General features: G+C 44.0%; 2 protein-coding genes across 6 annotated transcripts in view; one reads left to right on the top strand and one right to left on the bottom strand.

Annotated features, from left to right (window-relative positions):
- Positions 1 to 7,778: 7,778 nt before the first annotated feature.
- On the top strand, positions 7,779 to 10,312 carry LOC118382521 (mitochondrial fission regulator 1-like). The gene is made up of 5 exons (XM_052518230.1): positions 7,779 to 7,968; positions 8,348 to 8,606; positions 8,740 to 8,917; positions 9,068 to 9,130; positions 9,244 to 10,312. The coding sequence occupies exons 1-5, from the start codon at positions 7,779 to 7,781 to the stop codon at positions 9,289 to 9,291; spliced, it is 738 nt and encodes a 245-aa protein (XP_052374190.1). The 3' UTR covers positions 9,292 to 10,312.
- Positions 10,313 to 10,805: 493 nt separating this feature from the next.
- The window catches only part of LOC118370145 (high affinity cAMP-specific 3',5'-cyclic phosphodiesterase 7A-like), a 37,518-nt gene continuing 28,225 nt past the window's right edge, over positions 10,806 to 20,098 (bottom strand). For 3 of the 5 annotated variants that reach the window (XM_035754986.2, XM_035754976.2, XM_035754995.2), the window contains 10 exons: positions 19,667 to 19,756; positions 16,790 to 16,983; positions 16,606 to 16,669; positions 16,086 to 16,282; positions 15,787 to 15,918; positions 13,339 to 13,430; positions 13,074 to 13,218; positions 12,846 to 12,942; positions 12,684 to 12,764; positions 10,806 to 12,570 (listed from right to left, as the gene is read on the bottom strand). In XM_035754986.2, coding sequence (XP_035610879.1) covers positions 12,257 to 12,570; positions 12,684 to 12,764; positions 12,846 to 12,942; positions 13,074 to 13,218; positions 13,339 to 13,430; positions 15,787 to 15,918; positions 16,086 to 16,282; positions 16,606 to 16,669; positions 16,790 to 16,983; positions 19,667 to 19,756 — 1,406 coding nt within the window. In that variant the 3' untranslated portion in view covers positions 10,806 to 12,256. The remainder of the gene's footprint in view (positions 12,571 to 12,683; positions 12,765 to 12,845; positions 12,943 to 13,073; positions 13,219 to 13,338; positions 13,431 to 15,786; positions 15,919 to 16,085; positions 16,283 to 16,605; positions 16,670 to 16,789; positions 16,984 to 19,666; positions 19,757 to 20,098) is intronic. The other 2 variants (XM_035755003.2, XM_035755012.2) reach the window with 2 other exon arrangements.

Below are 20,098 nucleotides of genomic sequence, written 5' to 3' on the forward strand. Positions count from 1 at the left end.
CTCACTTTGCCAGGACTAAGGAGATTTAAAAGTGAACATTTAGGGTTGTTTGAGGTGAACAGAAAGCTGTTATTGGACGTTGTCGTAAGGACACGAGTATGTTTTTATTTTATCAAATTCGATCTACGAATGTAGCTATGATTTAGCCTTTGCTACTGCTAAAAACCCAGTGAGCCTTTGGTTGATTCGTTAACCAACTGTACACCACGGAACACTCAACCCCTTGGTTAGGAAGAAGTTTCGCTAGCTACTGCTAGTTAGTATAGCCTGTAGCTAACTAACATGTTATAGGTATCCAAACCATTCACTATGCTTGCTTACATATGGAAATAGAGGTTTATGGCAAGATACTTAACTACTATAAGTTGTTTGTCACGCAATATATATTTACAGACAACAACAGTTACTGTCTTTCGTCCCTCGCTAGTTAATAAGTTACTTCAGACAGTTTAGGATTTACGTTAGCTATTTACACGCAGCAACTTGCTAACGTATGTCAGGGATGCTGGCAAGTTGTCTGTCTACACACAATAACTAGCTACAGTCTGCACTGGTCGATATGCAATGAGGTTTAGAGTACAGTATTGCATATCAAGCACATTATTGCATGTCATCCGTTGCAGACAAGCAGTAGCCACACAAGAATATGAACTGTCAAATCAACATTTTAATTTATTCTCAGCCAGAGGTCCTTTTGAGAGCTTTAAGCCAGGAGGTCCTAAAAAAGCAGGTATAAAACTTGTCATCACTATTATGAACACAAAGAGAAGTCTGGTGATGGCTAGGATAAGATAAAATGAACAACTTAAAAATAACTGGAGGAAGGCAAAAAACTATCACATGGGAAAACCTTTAACTGTAATGACTGACAGCTTGAGTCTGTCCAATGATCTGTGAGGGTCAGTACTCTTAATACGAATATGGAACGGACTCTAACCCTGACCTGTGTTTTCTCCACATATTGCTGCCTTTACATTACATTACATTTAAGTCATTTAGCAGACGCTCTTATCCAGAGCGACTGCTCAAACTAACTACAGGTATTTTCCCTGTTTTGTCTCCCTCTTATTGCCCCAGACTACCTCAGAGAAGATGCTTTTTTGTGGACTACTCTACAATGGCCTCTCTGAAACGCATCGATAGAATGAGTCAATAAAATACAAGGATAGAAAAGAACCTGGTATGTGCTTTTTATTTTATTTTTTAAATAGACTGCTATGGTTAGGGCTGGTGTGGTGACAGTATTACCGCCACACCGGCGGTCATGAAGGCAGCCAAATTCCATGTGAGCGTTTAGTCATGGTAATTAGGTTTCTCCAAGCTCTGATGCTGGTCATTAGTAGCCTACTGAACTTGCTCACTGCCTGGTACTCAGTCCCTCTAATCACTCGGACATCAATGCAAATGTATTTGAAAATCTAATCAAACACTTCATGAGAGCTCATGTTGTGCAACATTTCTATAGGCTATACAATTGTGTGAGGAAACAGGGTGATGGCCTCTTAAAAAGAGGAGGCTCCCATCAGCTTTCTATAGGCTAGGCCTACAATATTTATTACATTTTCTAATATTAAGCACATTGCTTATATTTTCAACAGATGTATAGCCTACCCGGCTGGCATGAAAATGAACCACAGGAAAAGCGTCCTCCATTCACTATTTGATGACATGTATTTTTTTCCCCTGTCCCTGTTTTGAGACAGGTGCATGATAATGGTTCATTCTAAATCGAAACTAATTTCACACATATATTGTTTAGTTTATGTAAAGACAAGATTAAATCAAGAATAGTATGATGGGTGACAATATTAGCCTGTCACTTATGAATTATATATTATCACTTGTGAATGATGCCCAGCATTAAAAAAAAGCATTTTATTTTTCATAGTCGCACACCTCATGTAGCCTAACCCATAGACCTATATGTTTTGATAAGTTTTGTATCACAAATAAAGTGGCCAAATAACTTATTAAAATTATGCACATTAATCCACTTTACAAAGGGTGTAGAGCCTATCTGGCATACATAAACCGCGTGTAAGTTACAAGTTTGGGGAAGATCATTTAAACCATAAGAATGCACCTTTATGAGTCTCCTGAGTGGCACTGTGGTCTAAGGTACTGGATCGCATGCAGTGCTAGAGGCGTTACTACAGACACAACTGGCCGTGGCTGGGAGTCCCATAGGACGGTGCACAATTGGGTTTGACTGGTGGGCCTTTCCTTGACATATCCTGCTCTAGCGACTCCTTGTGGCATGCCGGTTAGGCAGGTCATGTTTCGGAGGACGCATGACTCCATCTTCGCCTCCCCGAGCCCATTGGGGGATTGCAGCAATGAGACGAGAGAAACAATTTTTGGAAAAAACAAAATGCACCTTTTTATAATAAAAACATTACATGTATAATTACATTTGCGGTCCCTTTGATAATGATGTTTTTCGATAATGGAACATTTGCGCTTATAGCCTACTACCGTGTGCACATTGCTTATAATGTGAAGAAATAGCGTAATGGTTTAACAAGATTTTTAAGCTTAAAGTTCTGAGCTGTTGCTTCAGCCACATTGCATTAAAAAAAGTTTTTTTTTAATGCTAGTGGTTGTATTAATTTGGGCTCTATTGCATCCCACAACTGTCCCAGACTATGTTTGGAATATTTATCTCTCGCACAGAATAGAGTAGGTCAACTTTTGTATTATGGGGTATAGTACATTGACATAGGATAGTGCTTTTGTTGTTCGTTAGGTCTACTCCTCTTGTTGGCTGACGAAACAAATGTGGACAGTTCTTCCAATATCTTCAATATGCACCTAGGAATTGGATAAGGACGCGTGCAGTTGTGTCCCCAATGTGTGTGTCGGTCTTTTGTAGCCTGTGAGAAAGACCCAATAACGTGATGGAGAGCCATGTGAGTGAGAGGTGATTTTTGGAGCACTTGGGGAGAAGGGAGCTTAACAGACACTGGCTGGAAAAGGCATAGATATATTTTTTTAGGGATGAGTGACTGATGTTGTGTACAGCCTGCGCAAAAAACAACAAAGCAGAGCTCATGCAGCCTTGCAATGTATTAAACATCAAAACGTATAGCCCAATGTTTGTACAACAAGTTACATTAATAACTCTAAATTAAGCATATAGGAATACCTGTTTCTTTGTTAACTGCTCAAAACTGAATAGCCAAATGTGCACACTCCCTCAAATCGTTTGGAGAAAATATCCTTTCTATTTTATTCAGCTTTGTTTAATTGTATTCTCCATACTAGAAAATAATTCCATGGAATTCTAAGTAAATCTTGTCTACTAAAGGAACTAGTGTAGCCCACAGCCATTTGGCATAGCCAGATCAGGACCCAAGCGTAAGGACAACTCTAGAGTATGCTATTCTGTTCTTCTGAAATAGACAACATTTTCTTCATATCATGCTTCTTTAGACTTGCCTAAAATAAATAATGGACTTATTGTGATAGTGTAGGCTATATTATATGGATGTATTACATTTACATTTAAGTCATTTAGCAGACGCTCTTATCCAGAGCGACTTACAAATTGGTGCATACACCTTATGACATCCATTACTTTTTAAAATGGTAGATGTTCCAAAGGGCAGCATCAGTGGCTTGTAGGCGATGTGTGGAAGCCAGGAGATGCTAAATGCGTTTGTTAATTAATGGTCCAAGTACCAGTTATTTGCTTGACAATCACCGTCTGGGGAAATTTCGTGACAGCCACAGCCCTATCGTGGTCAGACCAGATATCTGTCATCTCAACTGTCACCGATCAGACTTTTTAGCATTTTTACAATTTTTACAGTATATTCATAAGCAGCGTGGGGCTCTAGACAAAGTTAAAGCTTCTTGAGATCAAAATTTAGCAGATGCTTTTATCCAAACCGACTTAGTCATGCGTGTATACAGTTGAAGTCGGAAGTTTACGTACACCTTATCCAAGTACATTTAAACTCAGTTTTTCACAATTCCTGACATTTAATCCTAATAAAAATTCCCTGTCTTAGGTCAGTTAGGATCTCCATTTATTTTAAGAATGTGAAATGTCAGAATAATAGTAGAGGGATTTATTTCAGCTTTTATTTCTTTCATCACATTCCCAGTGGGTCAGAAGTTTATATACACTCAATTAGTATTTGGTAGCATTGCCTTTAAATTGTTTAACTTGGGTAAAATGTTTAATTTAGGCTTCCACAAGCTTCCCACAATAAGTCGGGTGAATTTTGGCCCATTCCTCCTGACAGAGCTGGTGTAACTGGTTTGTAGGCCTCCTTGCTCGCACACACGCTTTTTCAATTCTGCCCACACATTTTCTATGGGATTGAGGTCAGGGCTTTGTGATGGCCACTCCAATACCTTGACTTTGTTGTCCTTAAGCCATTTTACCACAACTTTGGAAGTATGCTTGGGGTCATTGTCCATTTGGAAGACCAATTTGCGACCAAGCTTTAACTTCCTGACTGATGTCTTGAGATGTTGCTTCAATATATCCACATCATTTTCTGTCTTCATGATGCCATCTATGTTGTGAAGTGCACCAGTCCCTCCTGCAGCAAAGCACCCCCACAACATGATGCTGCCACCCCCGTGCTTCACGGTTGGGATGGTGTTCTTCGGCTTGCAAGCCTCACCCTTTTTCCTCCAAACATAACGGTGGTCATTATGGACAAACAGTTCTATATTTGTTTCATCAGGGGGGGTCTACAATTTTTTTTCTGAGGTCTTGGTTGATTTCCCCATGATATCAAACAAAGGCACTGTGTTTGAAGGTAGGCCTTGAAATACATCCACAGGTACACCTCCAATTGACTCAAATTATGTCAATTGGCCTATCAAAAGTTTCTAAAGCCATGACATAATTTTATGGAATTTTCCAAGCTGTTTAAAGGCACAGTCAATTTAGTGTATGTCAACTTCTGACCCACTGGAATTGTGATGCAGTGAAATAATCTGTAAAAAAAAATGCACAAAGTAGATGTCATAACCGACTTGCCAAAACTATAGTTTGTTAACAAGACATTTCTGGAGTGGTTGAATAATGAGTTTTAATGACTCCAACCTAAGTGTATGTAAACTTCCCACCTCAACTGTATATGTTATGTGGATCACTAAAGTCTCCACGTTGCACGTCTTGTCCTCATGGCTCTTTCACTATACTGTCTTTAAGGCATGATTTAATTGTGACGTACCCATTATCTTGGTTGTAGTACATAACCATAAGCTTATGTGTTTATTTTTGGCAGGACTTTGGCTTTTCAGGCAAGGCGTATGGGTCCTCAAGGAGTATTGTGAGAAGAATAGCCACCAATCTTCCCCTTAAACCATGCCCCAGGGTCCATTTTCAGGTAAGACTGTATCTGCGACAGAGAAGCCAGGCATTATTCTATGTCGGAAGTCTCCAGTGATCAATGACATGTTACAGAACTAAAAGTGATTGATGCTATTCTTTGTAGACTGTCTGCTGACATACTTTGACAGAGTATGATCTGTGTGTGACATAGTTATTGAAACAATCAGCGCTTGCTACAGTGACTCTGTCCTCTCCAAGCCTTGTGTCATGTTTTCTTAGCGTTCTGGCCTGATGTATTCTGATCTAATGGTTAAGTCACTTTCGTCAAGAGTGGTTTCCTGCTTGTTCATCTGTTTTGATGCTCCAACTCTAAACAGAATGGAAATAATGAACCTACGTGCTGATTGTTTGGGATTATTAGTAGGACTGGGACGATGCCAGTATCGCGATACTCATTAGTGTCATGGCAAAATAAATTAAAAACAAAGTTTATTTAACTTCTTTAGAAAAACAGCCCTAATGTTGGAAACATCAATATTTTGTCATTCAGGGTCCTATTTATTTTTGAAGTTATAGTACACTATTTTACATTCAAAAGGTTTTTAAAGGACCAAAGAGTTTTTTGTTATTGCCATTTGCCCCAATTTGGTGAAAATGCATTATGAAGGCCTTTTGAATGTTTAGATAAAACATAAGTCTGGTATAAAAAAAACATTTTTGCATTAGTCACAGGAACAGTTGTTTTAAAAGTTTATTTCGGTCGTCATGTTAGTTCCCTGTTCTCAATCTTTAGATTCAGTTTTTGTCTTTTCAACACTTTTCTTTCTCCCTCTCTTTAGCTGTCCTTCCTTTCTGTGAGGAATGCATTGTCTGCTTTAGGTCAGTTCACCTGGAAACCTGTAATAGTAACCTTGTGCTGCTGACACATTTCTGGTAGCATACCAGCATACCAAAGGTCCTCTTATTAGGACTATCCACTGTCCTTATTTCTTCTGTTTTCTTACCTTTCCTATGCTGAGTTTTTAGAGACAGCATAAGAATCTGCCTTGACAGGCTATTGATAGACGGCATAAGAATCTGCCTTGACAGGCTATTGATAGACTGCATAAGAATCTGCCTTGACAGGCTATTGATAGACGGCATAAGAATCTGCCTTGACAGGCTATTGATAGACGGCATAAGAATCTGCCTTGACAGGCTATTGATAGACGGCATAAGAATCTGCCTTGACAGGCTATTGATAGACGGCATAAGAATCTGCCTTGACAGGCTATTGATAGACGGCATAAGAATCTGCCTTGACAGGCTATTGATAGACGGCATAAGAATCTGCCTTGACAGGCTATTGATAGACGGCATAAGAATCTGCCTTGACAGGCTATTGATAGACGGCATAAGAATCTGCCTTGACAGGCTATTGATAGACTGCATAAGAATCTGCCTTGACAGGCTATTGATAGACGGCATAAGAATCTGCCTTGACAGACTATTGATAGACGGCATAAGAATCTGCCTTGACAGACTATTGATAGACGGCATAAGAATCTGCCTTGACAGGCTATTGATAGACGGCATAAGGATCAGCCTTGACAGGCTATTGATAGACGGCATAAGAATCTGCCTTGACAGGCTATTGATAGACGGCATAAGAATCTGCCTTGACAGGCTATTGATAGACGGCATAAGAATCTGCCTTGACAGGCTATTGATAGACGGCATAAGAATCTGCCTTGACAGACTATTGATAGACGGCATAAGAATCTGCCTTGACAGACTATTGATAGACGGCATAAGAATCTGCCTTGACAGGCTATTGATAGACGGCATAAGGATCAGCCTTGACAGGCTATTGATAGACGGCATAAGAATCTGCCTTGACAGGCTATTGATAGACAGCATAAGGATCGGCCTTGTTACCGTCTTGTACCGTGAATGCTCTCCGTTGGCTTTGGTTGACCAAAAAATTTGAATGTCTGTCAGAATACATTTCCATGTAGTGTGAATGCAGGTTTGAGTCATACGATGAGAATAGCATGTGTGTGGCTAAACAGGACTGAGTTTTTTGTTGTTGACCCAATCCTCTGTTATGGAAGGAGAATGTTTAGGTGTATTGTTTAATATGGCTGCCCTGTGTCTCAGCTCAATCTTTACACTGAAGACGGTAGTGTCCTGAACAGTGCTGGGAGACAGAATGGACTGGTTGCCTCTTTGGCTGATGTTGTCTGGATCGACAGGGAAGAGAAGGAAGATGAAAATGACTGGTTTGGATTTGGAAGACTGAGATAAGAAGAGGAATAGGCCGTGGAACAGCCACACTTTCTCTAGCTGTGATGCTGCCCTTAGAAAGCTACTGTTTATTGACCCATACATTGCTCATTAGGCAGTTCCTTTGCTCATGTGTTAACTATAACATCTTCCTCTCTTCTAATATGGTGCTTGTTTACCATTGGTCCCATTCAGGTCAGAAGCACCGTCCGGGCTCATGTTCCGTTCTCACCCGCCTCAGCCCAGACGTAGATCATTACCCAGCCTGGACCAGGCCGAGCCAGAGCCCCAGGGTCAAACCCGCAGCAACGATGAGGCCATCCAGAAGATCAGTGCTCTGGAGATGGAGCTGGCCAAACTCAGAGCCCAGATAGTACTGACCCAGGAGCAGAACGCACAGACACCAGGTATGGAACAGAGAACCCTGGAACACACACTAAAGGGTAAAGAAATAATCTTCTAAACAAACACACAAAGTTCAAACAACTCATAGCGGTCTAAGGCACTGCATCTCAGTGGTAGGTGTCACTACAGACCCTAGTTAGATTCCAGGCTGTTTCACAACCGGCCGTGATTGGGCGGTGCACAATTGTCCCAGTGTCGTTGGGGTTTGCCCGCCATTGTAAATAAGAATTTTAACTGACTTGCCTAGTTAAATAAAATTTGCTGGGTAAGATGCAGTACTTCTACATTTTCCTCTAATGACCTATCTGTCTGAAGATGAAAGCTTTATGGCATAATTGTCTAAGCTATACATGTCTCACCAAGTTCTCTCCTTCACCTCAGCCCCAGGTGGTCCTCCTGCCCCAGGTGGTCCTCCTGCCCCAGGTCGCCCTCCACCTCCCTGCGCCCCTCCCCCACCTCCCCCTCCTCCACTCATGGGATTCCAGCGGAGCTTCTTGGTCATTGACCTCATCCAGGAGCGCTGTGGGAAGAAGACAGATGGCCAGACACTGCTGAACCAGGAGCCCAAGCAGGCAGAGGTCCCCAACATGCTGGATGTACTTAAAGACATCGGCAAAGTCAAGCTACGCCCCGCTAAGAGGTGGGCACCATGTTCGTCTGACTTCTACATTAGAAGATGGGCACAACTGTTTTACTAACTGAAAACTTGACTAATTTCCAGCTAAAACAGATTTTCCCCTTACTTCCTGTGTATTATTGTCCAGCCGCTAGAGAGCCAAGCCTAGTGAGCCCACAGATGCTGCATCTCTCATCGCTAATGCCTTGAAACGCAAGTTCGCCCATCGTTATCGCCACAACAGCAATGAGAACAAAGAGTTTGACTTCCCAGCCTCTGAACTGAAACCTTTCTGTTCTGAATTCCCCAAGACCGACAAAGTAGAGGTTCCCCTGGTAAGAGCAACACTGATACTACTATTATATCAGCCATGAATCCCCAGTTTGGGCCTTATAGTTTCAAACTACACTGCAAAACCATAATCTGTGAATTTCTGGCTAATGTGTGTCTGGGTTGTCATTTGCTTAACTTTCTCTGGCCTCTAGGTAAAGCAGCACTGGCTGAAAACCCCAGCCCCTGTCGTGAAACTACACCCAGACACACCCATGGTAAGAGAAGTGCAAGCATGACTAAAATCTTAGATTTTATAAAGTAATCTGATCTAATATTTGATGCGAGTTTGGAAACTAATTTGCGCCTGTCTCTTTTACCTGACCTGTAGTTTGGGCAGCACATGTTGAAATCTACTGGCCAGAGAAAGCTCCTCTGAGCACCCAGAGATGGTTTGACCTCCAGACACCCATGGACACTTAAGTGCCTTTATCAACCTGTTTGTCACCAGTCTCTGGATGGCCATGTTGTTTGACTAGATATACAATCAATCTGCTCTCTATTCCTACTCACCAACACTATTGCCTCAGTCTTCAGTTCTTGCACTTTCATAACATACCATATGTCATTTTTTTAACTTTCATTTAAAATGTCCTATTTTTGTTAAATTGATGCCAGTTTCGAAGTCTTCGATCTTAAATTAGGACGGTCCAAGATTGGTTGTCAGATTTTCTTTTAATGTATTTTTTTGTACCACAACTAAATTCCAATGAGATTCACCCTTGTGTGTTCTGTAGTCGAACACTACAAAATCCTAACATTCCTCAACTGTTAACTACATGTATTAAAGGGGATTGAACGGTTTCTAAATGCACAGAGACAAAGGCTTATCCATTTTGCATGCCCTTTTCAAGGCAGTTGTATTTATTTTTGCCTCACTGGGTCTTTGTCTACTTCTTACTAGAGATAGAGATGTATGCAGAGAAGAGGGATCACTTAATATTTTTGTAAATTGCATCCTAGTCGGTTAAATTTATTTCTAGTTAATACTTGTCAAGTCATAGTTGCTACCAATTATCAAAGCGTCCATGGTTGATTTAATTGTAGACTAGATCGCTTTGAGTTGTACTGGGACAAGTTCCGTACCTCACTATGCAGAGTGGACCAAACTTACACTAATCTAGTCTGAAAACGGGGATACTCTACCAGTCATGTTATTCATTACTTACCGATGCTGGGCAGGAGGACATTTTATTAGTTCCAGATCCATGACAAGCCCATTCTGAGGTAATGCTACTCCATGACCAGCTGTATCCCTCTTTTTAAACCACACAATGTCTTCATGTTAAAGTTTAATACCGTAACCAGTTCCACTGATGGTAAACAATTGAAGACATTGGCCAGTTTATTTAATGGAAAAATATTAAGCTTTGAACCTTTGCATGGTGGGAGTACAAGGGAACATGGACAACTGTCAGTAATACTTGATTTAAAACCCTAACATAGGAAATGTCATCCACATTTGACAAACCTAGAATCAAATGTATGAATAAAACCAATGACTGTGTGCATGAAATGTTTTTTCCCCATTTCTCAATCACAGATACATTTCAGGTAAATAGGAACTGTTTACACATTTATAGTAATCTGTGCACAAGCAGAGACCTTGAGTGGTTGAACAATGAATGACTGAGGGCTTACAATCGATCACTGAAGTGTTACAGAAATGTAAAAAAGGTCATTTCCAAATGAGTTGAGGTGAATGCGGTCTCCGCTAACATGGGAGCCTTTCAGTCTACATAGTCGAGCCCTGAAGCTCCATGTTCAGAACGGTATGATGTAGAACAGAGTTGCCTGTCATGTCAGCTCTATTCATTACATTAAGCTGCGATGTTGAGTATCACTCAATACAGCCCTGTTTATGATGCCGAACACTGAAGTTCAATTGGATCATTGAAATTTGTCAACTGTTTTTATTAATCAAACTGCAACATGTATCAAAAGGTCAACACAGCAAAGCCTTTACAAAACGGCTTGATACTGAAGTCATCTTCCCAAAATGGCTGCTGGAAAATAATTGTAAACAGTTTATCAACAGTCTTACAGCGAAATGACAAATCAGCTAAAATAAAAAGCACCCGTTATTGTTCAACATCTGTGCCGTCTATACAGAATCAGAAAAAAAACACCTAAATTAAGATTGAATGTTTCCATGTAAAAAAAGGATTGAGTTTACTCACAAAAGGCAAAGGGGATCAGAGTGCAAGCATACGATGCACTTAATGAGTAGTAGAAGCTGGTTTGGTCACTTAGCGTAGTTTGTGCATAGTTAAGGCATCGGTAGAGCAGTCCTCTCGGTTGCATGTGGCTATGATGAGACATTCAGAGAGAGTCCCATTCAGTAGACGTAAACATGTTTACCAGGTAGCTAAACTACTACAGTCCAACCTATACCTTTGGGATAGAGATTGGCAAAACCCTGAGCGAGTTGCATTGTGATGGAGTTTAGATGAGATGCGTGTGAAAGGATCCAGGGTGACAGAGATCGAGGTCACCCATGCTCTACAGTCTACAATAATGCTTTTTCATATTGGTTCTATTCTACAATACCATTGCATTCTTGAATACCATTCCGTCTGTCCCAAATTCTTTCAGAACAGAAGCGGTGTCCAACATGTCAGTCTTTCGGGAGTGCAAGGAGAAGAGGAAAACAATGGAGCACAGGTGGTGTTTCCTTTATGGCATCTGGTGACTGTCCGTCTGTCAGACGGAGGCTTTGTGCTCGACTTCAGCAGTGGGGCGACAGTTCAAACGCTGATGTTTCTTCACATCTGTGCTTAGAAGGCAGAACCGAAATGATTCATTTCGATGTGACAACAAAGACGTCTGTAAACAGTCTTCATAGAGGCAGCAAAAGGACTGGGCATGTCACTTTTTTTTACACGAGGAAGAAGATACGTTATAAAATCAACACACACCATGTCATTTCTGTGCAGTCTTTAGAGAGCCTCTTCTCAATGACTTTCAAAGCATCCTGTAGAACTTGGTTTGAAAATGGCACTTCAACTAGAAAAGTGTATTCTTCAGTTACTGTCATTCCCTTAGATTCACTTTGCCACCAAAAATAGTGTCAAATTAGTAAGGCCAAAACTTCAGAGGACAAATAAATAAAACAAGCTAATAAAAATAATACAGCAGTAGCCACATGAGGTATCTAGGTGTTTCTCCATGTCAAGGAAAGGAATTAAAAATTAAATAAAATCAGTGGTTTGTCAAAGACTGGACGCAAAAGCAACAAACTTAAAGTTCAGGTGGGGGGGTGGGGTTTTGAAGTTCACACCCTGCCCCTTCCACCACCCAGTGGGGTGAGGCCCGGGGTTAAGGGTCAGGGCAAACGTGGAGTGTCAAGACTCTTTCCTTCCCTGAGGTATTTCTTTGGAGTTGGTTGCTCCCGTGGCTGTTGCCGTGGTGACGGCTGTGGGTTCCACAGCAGAGGCAGACTCTGGTTCTGACTCAGTGATGGCAGGCGTTGGCATGGTGACGGAGGCAGGTCTGCTAGGTTCCAACTCGTCGGGGCTCGACGGCCGCTCCTGCTGTACTAACCCACCCCAGCTGGCCTTGTTCAGCCCCAGGTGGCCCAGCATGGTCTGGGACAGACGCGTGTCAGAGAACCGACCCCACTCGGCAAACAGAGGCTCCACCACATACGTCATGAAGCCTGGGGAAGGGAAGACAGGGAGACACACAGGGTTCGAAAGGCAGGCCTAATAGAGCTTCTGGTTCTATCAATGGAATGTAGCTAGTACTTACCTAGAAACCATCATAACTTACCAATCTGAATGTTTCCCATTGAGTTTCTCTGGCTATCACACAGTGGACTGACTTCAAGTTTGTGCTTCTTCTCAATGTCTCCTACAGAGGGATAGACAACACACACTGATCAGAAATCAACAGGATAGGTGAAGAGAAAATGATAGATTAATGAGAGGCTACCTTGGTGAAAAAACTCTTGAGTCACTTTCTCGCTCCACTGTTTGCTCAGCTCCCAGGGTCTGCAGGGGTTGCAGATGTCCGCACACTTCAGAGCCATCTGCAATGAGTTAGAGACAAAACAGCCAGTTCTACAGTTTCCCCATGCACAACTAAGAGCCACAATTACTGGTTAGTTACCACAGTTTCCCCAGGCCCAACTCAAAACCTATGGTCCAGCTGGTAACTGACCTGGAGGATGAAGTGTCGGTGGCTGGCGTTGCTCAGGCACAGGTCATCCTGGTTCAGGTGTGTTCTGAACTTCCCCAGGTACTCGTTCTGTCTGCTGATGTCAGTGGCCAGGATCAGAGAACCCAGCTGGTGCTCCATCTTCAGCCTGATGAGCTCATGAGTTTAAATAAAATGTATACTACAACAACCAACTCATTAGCTTGCTCTTTAACAGAGTAACGTTTATTGATCAACCATTTGGCACTGGAAAAAGAACATGACTGACCCTTCCTCAGCAGGCAGGTGGGAGAACAGGCCAGTCTCTCTGAGCAGACCTACTGCAGACCGCCAGTGGTGGTTCTCCAGAACAGAGGAGTTCTACAGACCAGAGACAGATTGAGAATGCTGTCATCTTGAGCTACTAACTGCATTCAATCATGGACCTCAACATTACATAGCCATCTATTGATCTCCAGCCAGGTCTAAAGCTACAGGAGCTTGGATTGCTTTACGTTCTCCCCTCTAGAGCTTGGCCAACATGACAGCGTAGCGTTAGGCAGAGGGTTATACTACAAAGCAGGATCAAAAAGTTGCCCTAAATATTCTGATATAACATTTTAGTTTTTGGGAAAGATAAGCTTGTAATGGGTTTGGGCTAATTGATATCTAAGATGAGCTTTTTTATTATTCATCTGTATGCCCCTTTTTCCTCCCCAATTTTGTGGTATCCAAGTGGAAGTTCCAGCCTCGTCGCTGGCTGTAACCCCCCCTCCAGCCTCGTCGCTGGCTGTAACCCCCCCTCCAGCCTCGTCGCTGGCTGTAACCCCCCCTCCAGCCTCGTCGCTGGCTGTAACCCCCCCTCCAGCCTCGTCGCTGGCTGTAACCCCCCCTCCAGCCTCGTCGCTGGCTGTAACCCCCCCTCCAGCCTCGTCGCTGGCTGTAACCCCCCCTCCAGCCTCGTCGCTGGCTGTAACCCCCCTCCAGCCTCGTCGCTGGCTGTAACCCCCCCTCCAGCCTCGTCGCTGGCTGTAACCCCCTCCAGCCTCGTCGCTGGCTGTAACCCCTCCAGCCTCGTCGCTGGCTGTAACCCCCTCCAGCCTCGTCGCTGGCTGTAACCCCCTCCAGCCTCGTCGCTGGCTGTAACCCCCCTCCAGCCTCGTCGCTGGCTGTAACCCCCCTCCAGCCTCGTCGCTGGCTGTAACCCCCCTCCAGCCTCGTCGCTGGCTGTAACCCCCCTCCAGCCTCGTCGCTGGCTGTAACCCCCTCCAGCCTCGTCGCTGGCTGTAACCCCCCTCCAGCCTCGTCGCTGGCTGTAACCCCCCTCCAGCCTCGTCGCTGGCTGTAACCCCCTCCAGCCTCGTCGCTGGCTGTAACCCCCTCCAGCCTCGTCGCTGGCTGTAACCCCCTCCAGCCTCGTCGCTGGCTGTAACCCTCCAGCCTCGTCGCTGGCTGTAACCCCCCCTCCAGCCTCGTCGCTGGCTGTAACCCCCTCCAGCCTCGTCGCTGGCTGTAACCCCCCCTCCAGCCTCGTCGCTGGCTGTAACCCCCCCTCCAGCCTCGTCGCTGGCTGTAACCCCCCCTCCAGCCTCGTCGCTGGCTGTAACCCCCCTCCAGCCTCGTCGCTGGCTGTAACCCCCCTCCAGCCTCGTCGCTGGCTGTAACCCCTCTCCAGCCTCGTCGCTGGCTGTAACCCCCCTCCAGCCTCGTCGCTGGCTGTAACTCCACTACAGATTCGGGAGAGGTGAAGATGGAGCCATGCGTCCTCTGAAACACGACCCTACCAAGCCGCACTGCTTCTTGACACACTGCTCGCATAACCCGGAAGCAAGCTGCACCAATGTGTCGGTGAAAATACCTTCCAACTGACGACAGCTTGCAGGCGCCCGGCCCGCCACAATGAGACAAGAAAATACCTTCCAACTGACGACAGCTTGCAGGCACCCGGCCCGCCACAATGAGACAAGAAAATACCTTCCAACTGACGACAGCTTGCAGGCGCCCGGCCCGCCACAATGAGACAAGAAAATACCGTCCAGCTGACGACAGCTTGCAGGCGCCCGGCCCGCCACAATGAGACAAGAAAATACCTTCCAACTGACGACAGCTTGCAGGCGCCCGGCCCGCCACAATGAGACAAGAAAATACCGTCCAACTGACGACAGCTTGCAGGCGCCCGGCCCGCCACAATGAGACAAGAAAATACCTTCCAACTGACGACAGCTTGCAGGCGCCCGGCCCGCCACAATGAGACAAGAAAATACCTTCCAACTGACGACAGCTTGCAGGCGCCCGGCCCGCCACAATGAGTCAAGAAAATACCTTCCAACTGACGACAGCTTGCAGGCGCCCTGCCCGCCACAATGAGACAAGAAAATACCTTCCAACTGACGACAGCTTGCAGGCGCCCGGCCCGCCACAATGAGACAAGAAAATACGGTCCAGCCAAATCCTCCCCTAACCCGGACGACGCTGGGCCAGTTGTGCGCCACCTTGTAGGTCTCCAGGTCATGGCCGGCTGTGACACAGCCTGAGATCGAACCAGTCTGTAGTGACGCCTCAGCACTGTGATGTAGTGCCTTAGACCGCTGTGCAACTCAGGAGGCCCAAGTTTATCTTTTTAATTAACCAGAAAATCAATAGTTAGCCAACTCAGTGATACTGCTTTGTAGTATAACCCTCTGGTCTAACATGGCTTCTAAAGTAGCTGAGGACTGCTCCAGCTATGGGCTCTCACCCTGTAGAGCTTGGCCAGGTAGTGGTTGGTCTTGATGAGGAAAGGCTGGTTGACTCCCGGGTGGTCCAGGTCATGAGTAGCAGCTGCTAGCAGGCCCAGGAGGATGTCACAGGACGTCAGGGACTTGGCCAGCTATGGAGAGACCGGGAATGTCAGCTCAATTTTTATCGGCTCCAGGAGCAAATGCCTAGGCTTTAGCTCAGTGGGATAGCCCAGTTCAAACACCCATTAAGCTGAATAAAAAAGTTCTGAATACTTTCTGTACAACAGAAAACTAGCACGGTCAATCTGTCTGCTACCTTGGGTTCTCGCAGGTAGCAGTACATGGCCTGTGTGACATCAGCAGCGTGCACAGCGTTATGGTAGGGGTTGAGGCTGTGGTAGTCCTCCTGCACCATTACCAGGAAGCGCCACAGCTTTACCATGTCCAGCTGAAACAGCTCCAGCAGACCATACTGGTTCAGGAGGTGGAAGGTCATCGTCACCAGGCTGTTTCCTGCATGGAGAGGGATGTGAGATTTAGTTTAAGAGCTTGTCAGGAATAGTGTTCAGGGGCGGGTAGTTGTGTTTTTTGTGGTAGAGTTTAGCATTGCAATGAAAATCTATGGAGAATGACTTAAGAGTCCCCAACATCCCAGTTCTACACAGCATTCAGCAAAACAAACACCAGAGGGCATCATTGTCTAAAAATGTCTGAAGAGTTGAAAGCAGGCCTATGCAGTCATGTCACACTCATTCATTCATTCTGTGAGGATGAGGACATTACAAAAATGTAGGTAAAGCTCTGGGAGAAAAAGTGGACATCTGTTAGAAATATACCATTCGTTAATCTGTCGAAGAGGAAAATGTCAAAATTCCAACTCCCGACCCTTTCCAGCATACACTGCAAGAGAAAAACACATGTACATGTAAGTGTGTGTTAAGCCATGCACATAAACATGAAATGTATATGCATACGAGTGTATGATTGGCTCAGAGCGTATGGTCTGCGTGAGCATCAGACCTTGGCCTGTCCAATGTAGTCCTCATCCAGGATGTGGAGGGGGTTGAGGTGGGTTGTTCCCCAGAGGAGACGGGACGAGTGTAGGTATCTCTGGAAGCTGAGAAGTCTGCGGAGCCGCCTACCAGACACGGGCCCAGCCGAGATGAAGCCAGGACCAGGGATAAGACTAGAGGCTGAGGTGGATTCTGAGCAGGCTGAAAACACAAGGGTTTATTCAGAACATTGGAGTTGTTTAAAACAGTGGTTCTCAAACTTTGGGTCCAGGGGTAAAATTTAAAAATTAAAAAGTAGTATAAAGTACTTAAGTAGTTTAAAGTCTTTTTGTGGGTATCTGTACTTTATTTAGATTTTACTTCACTACATTCCTAAAGAAAATAAATGTACTTCTTACTCCATACCTTTTCCCTGACACCCAAAAGTACTAGTTACATTTGGAATGCTTAGCAGGACAGGAACATTAGCTAATTCACGCACTTATCATGAGAACATCCCTGGTCACCCTTACTTCCTCTGATCTGGCGGACTCACTAATCACAAATGCTTTGTTTGTAAATTGTCTGCGTGTTGAAGTACGCCCCTGGCTATTCGTAAATCAAAAAAAATAAGAAAATCGTGCCGTCTGATTTGTTTAATATAATGAATTTGAGATTAGTAAAAGTAATGACACCTTAAAAGAAAATGACTCAAGTAAAAGTGAAAGTCACCCAGTAAAATACTACTTGAAAGTATTTTGTTTTAAATATACTTAAGTATAAATCAAGTATGACAATTGGTTACTTTTTCCACCACTGATCGACTTTGGCAGTGCATGGCCGGACAAACCTTCAGGCCCTGGGAAGGAACATTAAAGGCCCATCTCTTGGCATCAGAGAGAAAAAATGTGCCGTTTTTAAGCAAATGTCCTGCAATTCTACACATTTTGTCACGAGACAAAGAACATTTTGCAGTTTTAAAGCTTAAAATTAGTGCATTGCCAAAAAATATATTGAAAGAATTAAGTACCTTACTGTGACTGTTTTCAATTACACAATGGTAAGAAATAAACAAAATACCTTCTTAGCGAAGTACAATTTCTCAAGCAAGAATTTTGCTGGGACTGTCTGGGAGTGGTCTGAGTGAGGAGGAGAGAACTGAAAACTAGCAGCAGTGGAGGATGCTGAGGGAAGGACGGCTCAAAATAATGGCTGGAACGGAGCGAATGGTATCAAACATATGGAAACTGTGTGTTTGATACCATTCCACCTATTCCCGCTCCAGCGATTACCACGAGCCCATTGTGGATTAATATTATAACATTGTATTACACCCTCAACTATTCCATAGCCATTTTCTGTTTGTTATCTGTTAGTAATGGTCATAAAATGTTTGTTGTCAAAAACACGGACAACATAGAGGATAGATTCAACAGTTTCCTGTTGTACAGAAAGAAACAGAGGGATGACATGGCATGTCTGGTTTACACAGTAGAGGTCTATCTAATCATTTAGTAATGTACTCTGCTTTATAATCCCCAGGCACTAGAGTCACAGACATCTGCTCCAAATCTTATATCAGGAATGTTGCATGAATGTTTGGGTGGACTTATAATTGAGACTAAGAGCTATCCAAATGTCCAAAAAGTTCAATATGTGAATGAGAACGCTGATGAAACCAATAAGAATACTGATGAATTGTGAAATGGCGCCTAACCAATTGTGCCATGTGTTTTTTCCCCCCACGTAAGAATTTCACTAAGGCTACACCTGTTGTATTTGGCGCACATGACAAATAAACGTTGATTTGATACCAATAACAAGACTGACGAAACCAATAACAAGACTGACGAAACCAATAACAAGACTGACGAAACCAATAACAAGACTGACGAAACCAATAACAAGACTGACGAAACCAATAACAAGACTGACGAAAACAATAACAAGACTGACGAAAACAATAACAAGACTGACGAAACCAATAACAAGACTGACGAAACCAATAACAAGACTGACGAAACCAATAACAAGACTGACGAAACCAATAAGAAGACTGACGAAACCAATAAAAATGTAATCAATAAGAATGAAAGAAGTGGACAAATTATTGATTTTACATACACACTGCATTCCTGTGAGGTCACTCTGGATTCAAGACTGGTCAACTATGAACACCACTGCCTGAGGATGGACACTTACACTGCCTACACTTAGCCTACTGCTTGGACACACACACACACACACACACACACACGTCACAAGTCATGCTTCGTCAGTGGACACACACACACATGTCACATGTCATGCTTCGTCAGTGGACACACACACACACACACACACGTCACAAGTCATACTTCGTCAGTGGACACACACACCATGGCTGGAAAGCCATGGTACAACTCAGGAAGCATGTCAGCATTCCGAGGAAGGCGTTTACTTTTAAACCAGGAAGTGAACACATGGAACGTCTGTCAGAGAGAGAACTCCACTGGACTGGGAGTCACTAACGTAGCAGGACTCACATTCAGGGTTGGCGCTCAGATTACAACTTTCTATTCATGAACTGAATGTCACAGTATTTTCTCTACAAGACTTTGTCCAAATTAAATATCACTCCACTTCCTGAACTAGAACAGTACCCCACCCTGCTCAGTCACATAAGGATTATTCAGGTTGACTTATTTACATAAAGACAATGATGTCAACTAATCAGTGTGTGAAATAAGATATTCACCAACATCTGTCAGGTATAGCAGATCTACAGACTTAAGACCGGTAGTACCCGCAGGGGCAGGGCTATATGCCGGTACCATCTCTTAACTGATCAGTGAGGGTAACTAGAGGAAAGTCACACCACAACTACTAGGCAGTGAGGAAATACGTCGTCATGGTTCATACTCACAGTGTAGGGTCCGGAAGTCAATGCACAGATACGGATAGGAACCTCTTCCTTCTGGTTCAAATCCTACCTGACTTCTCACTCGAACATCTCCTAGAGGGAAGCAACACGCACACACGTCCTCAAGAGTCATGAAAGGTACAGTTGAGAAAGAGCGCTCCCACACACAGGTCACCAACATGCTGTACTCATTCACATGCACTCTCCCTCTCCCTTTCTCCAAAGGGCAGCAGCATGTAGACCACTAAAGGAACTAGGAACAGCTGAGCATGCAATGCCAGGCAAGGCTACAGTAACACTAGTATTAGTAGTCAGAGCAGCAGATCAACATACAGTAGACAGGTTTGTGCTTCATACTCAGAGGCGAACACTGACTATTGCTATGGTACTATGGCACTGGTCCAGGCAACCCAGTCAATACTGGTCTCCTAGGTG

Source organism: Oncorhynchus keta, chromosome 4 (assembly GCF_023373465.1).
Source record: "Oncorhynchus keta strain PuntledgeMale-10-30-2019 chromosome 4, Oket_V2, whole genome shotgun sequence".
Classification (NCBI taxonomy): domain Eukaryota; kingdom Metazoa; phylum Chordata; class Actinopteri; order Salmoniformes; family Salmonidae; genus Oncorhynchus; species Oncorhynchus keta.

Excerpts from the sequence above, each read along its gene's own strand:
- LOC118382521 (XM_052518230.1), top strand. The coding sequence starts at position 7,779 with ATGTTCCGTTCTCACCCGCCTCAGCCCAGACGTAGATCATTACCCAGC. Across the intron at positions 7,969-8,347 it reads GCAGAACGCACAGACACCAG|CCCCAGGTGGTCCTCCTGCC; the intron begins GTATGGAACAGA and ends CCTTCACCTCAG. Across the intron at positions 8,607-8,739 it reads AAGCTACGCCCCGCTAAGAG|AGCCAAGCCTAGTGAGCCCA; the intron begins GTGGGCACCATG and ends CAGCCGCTAGAG.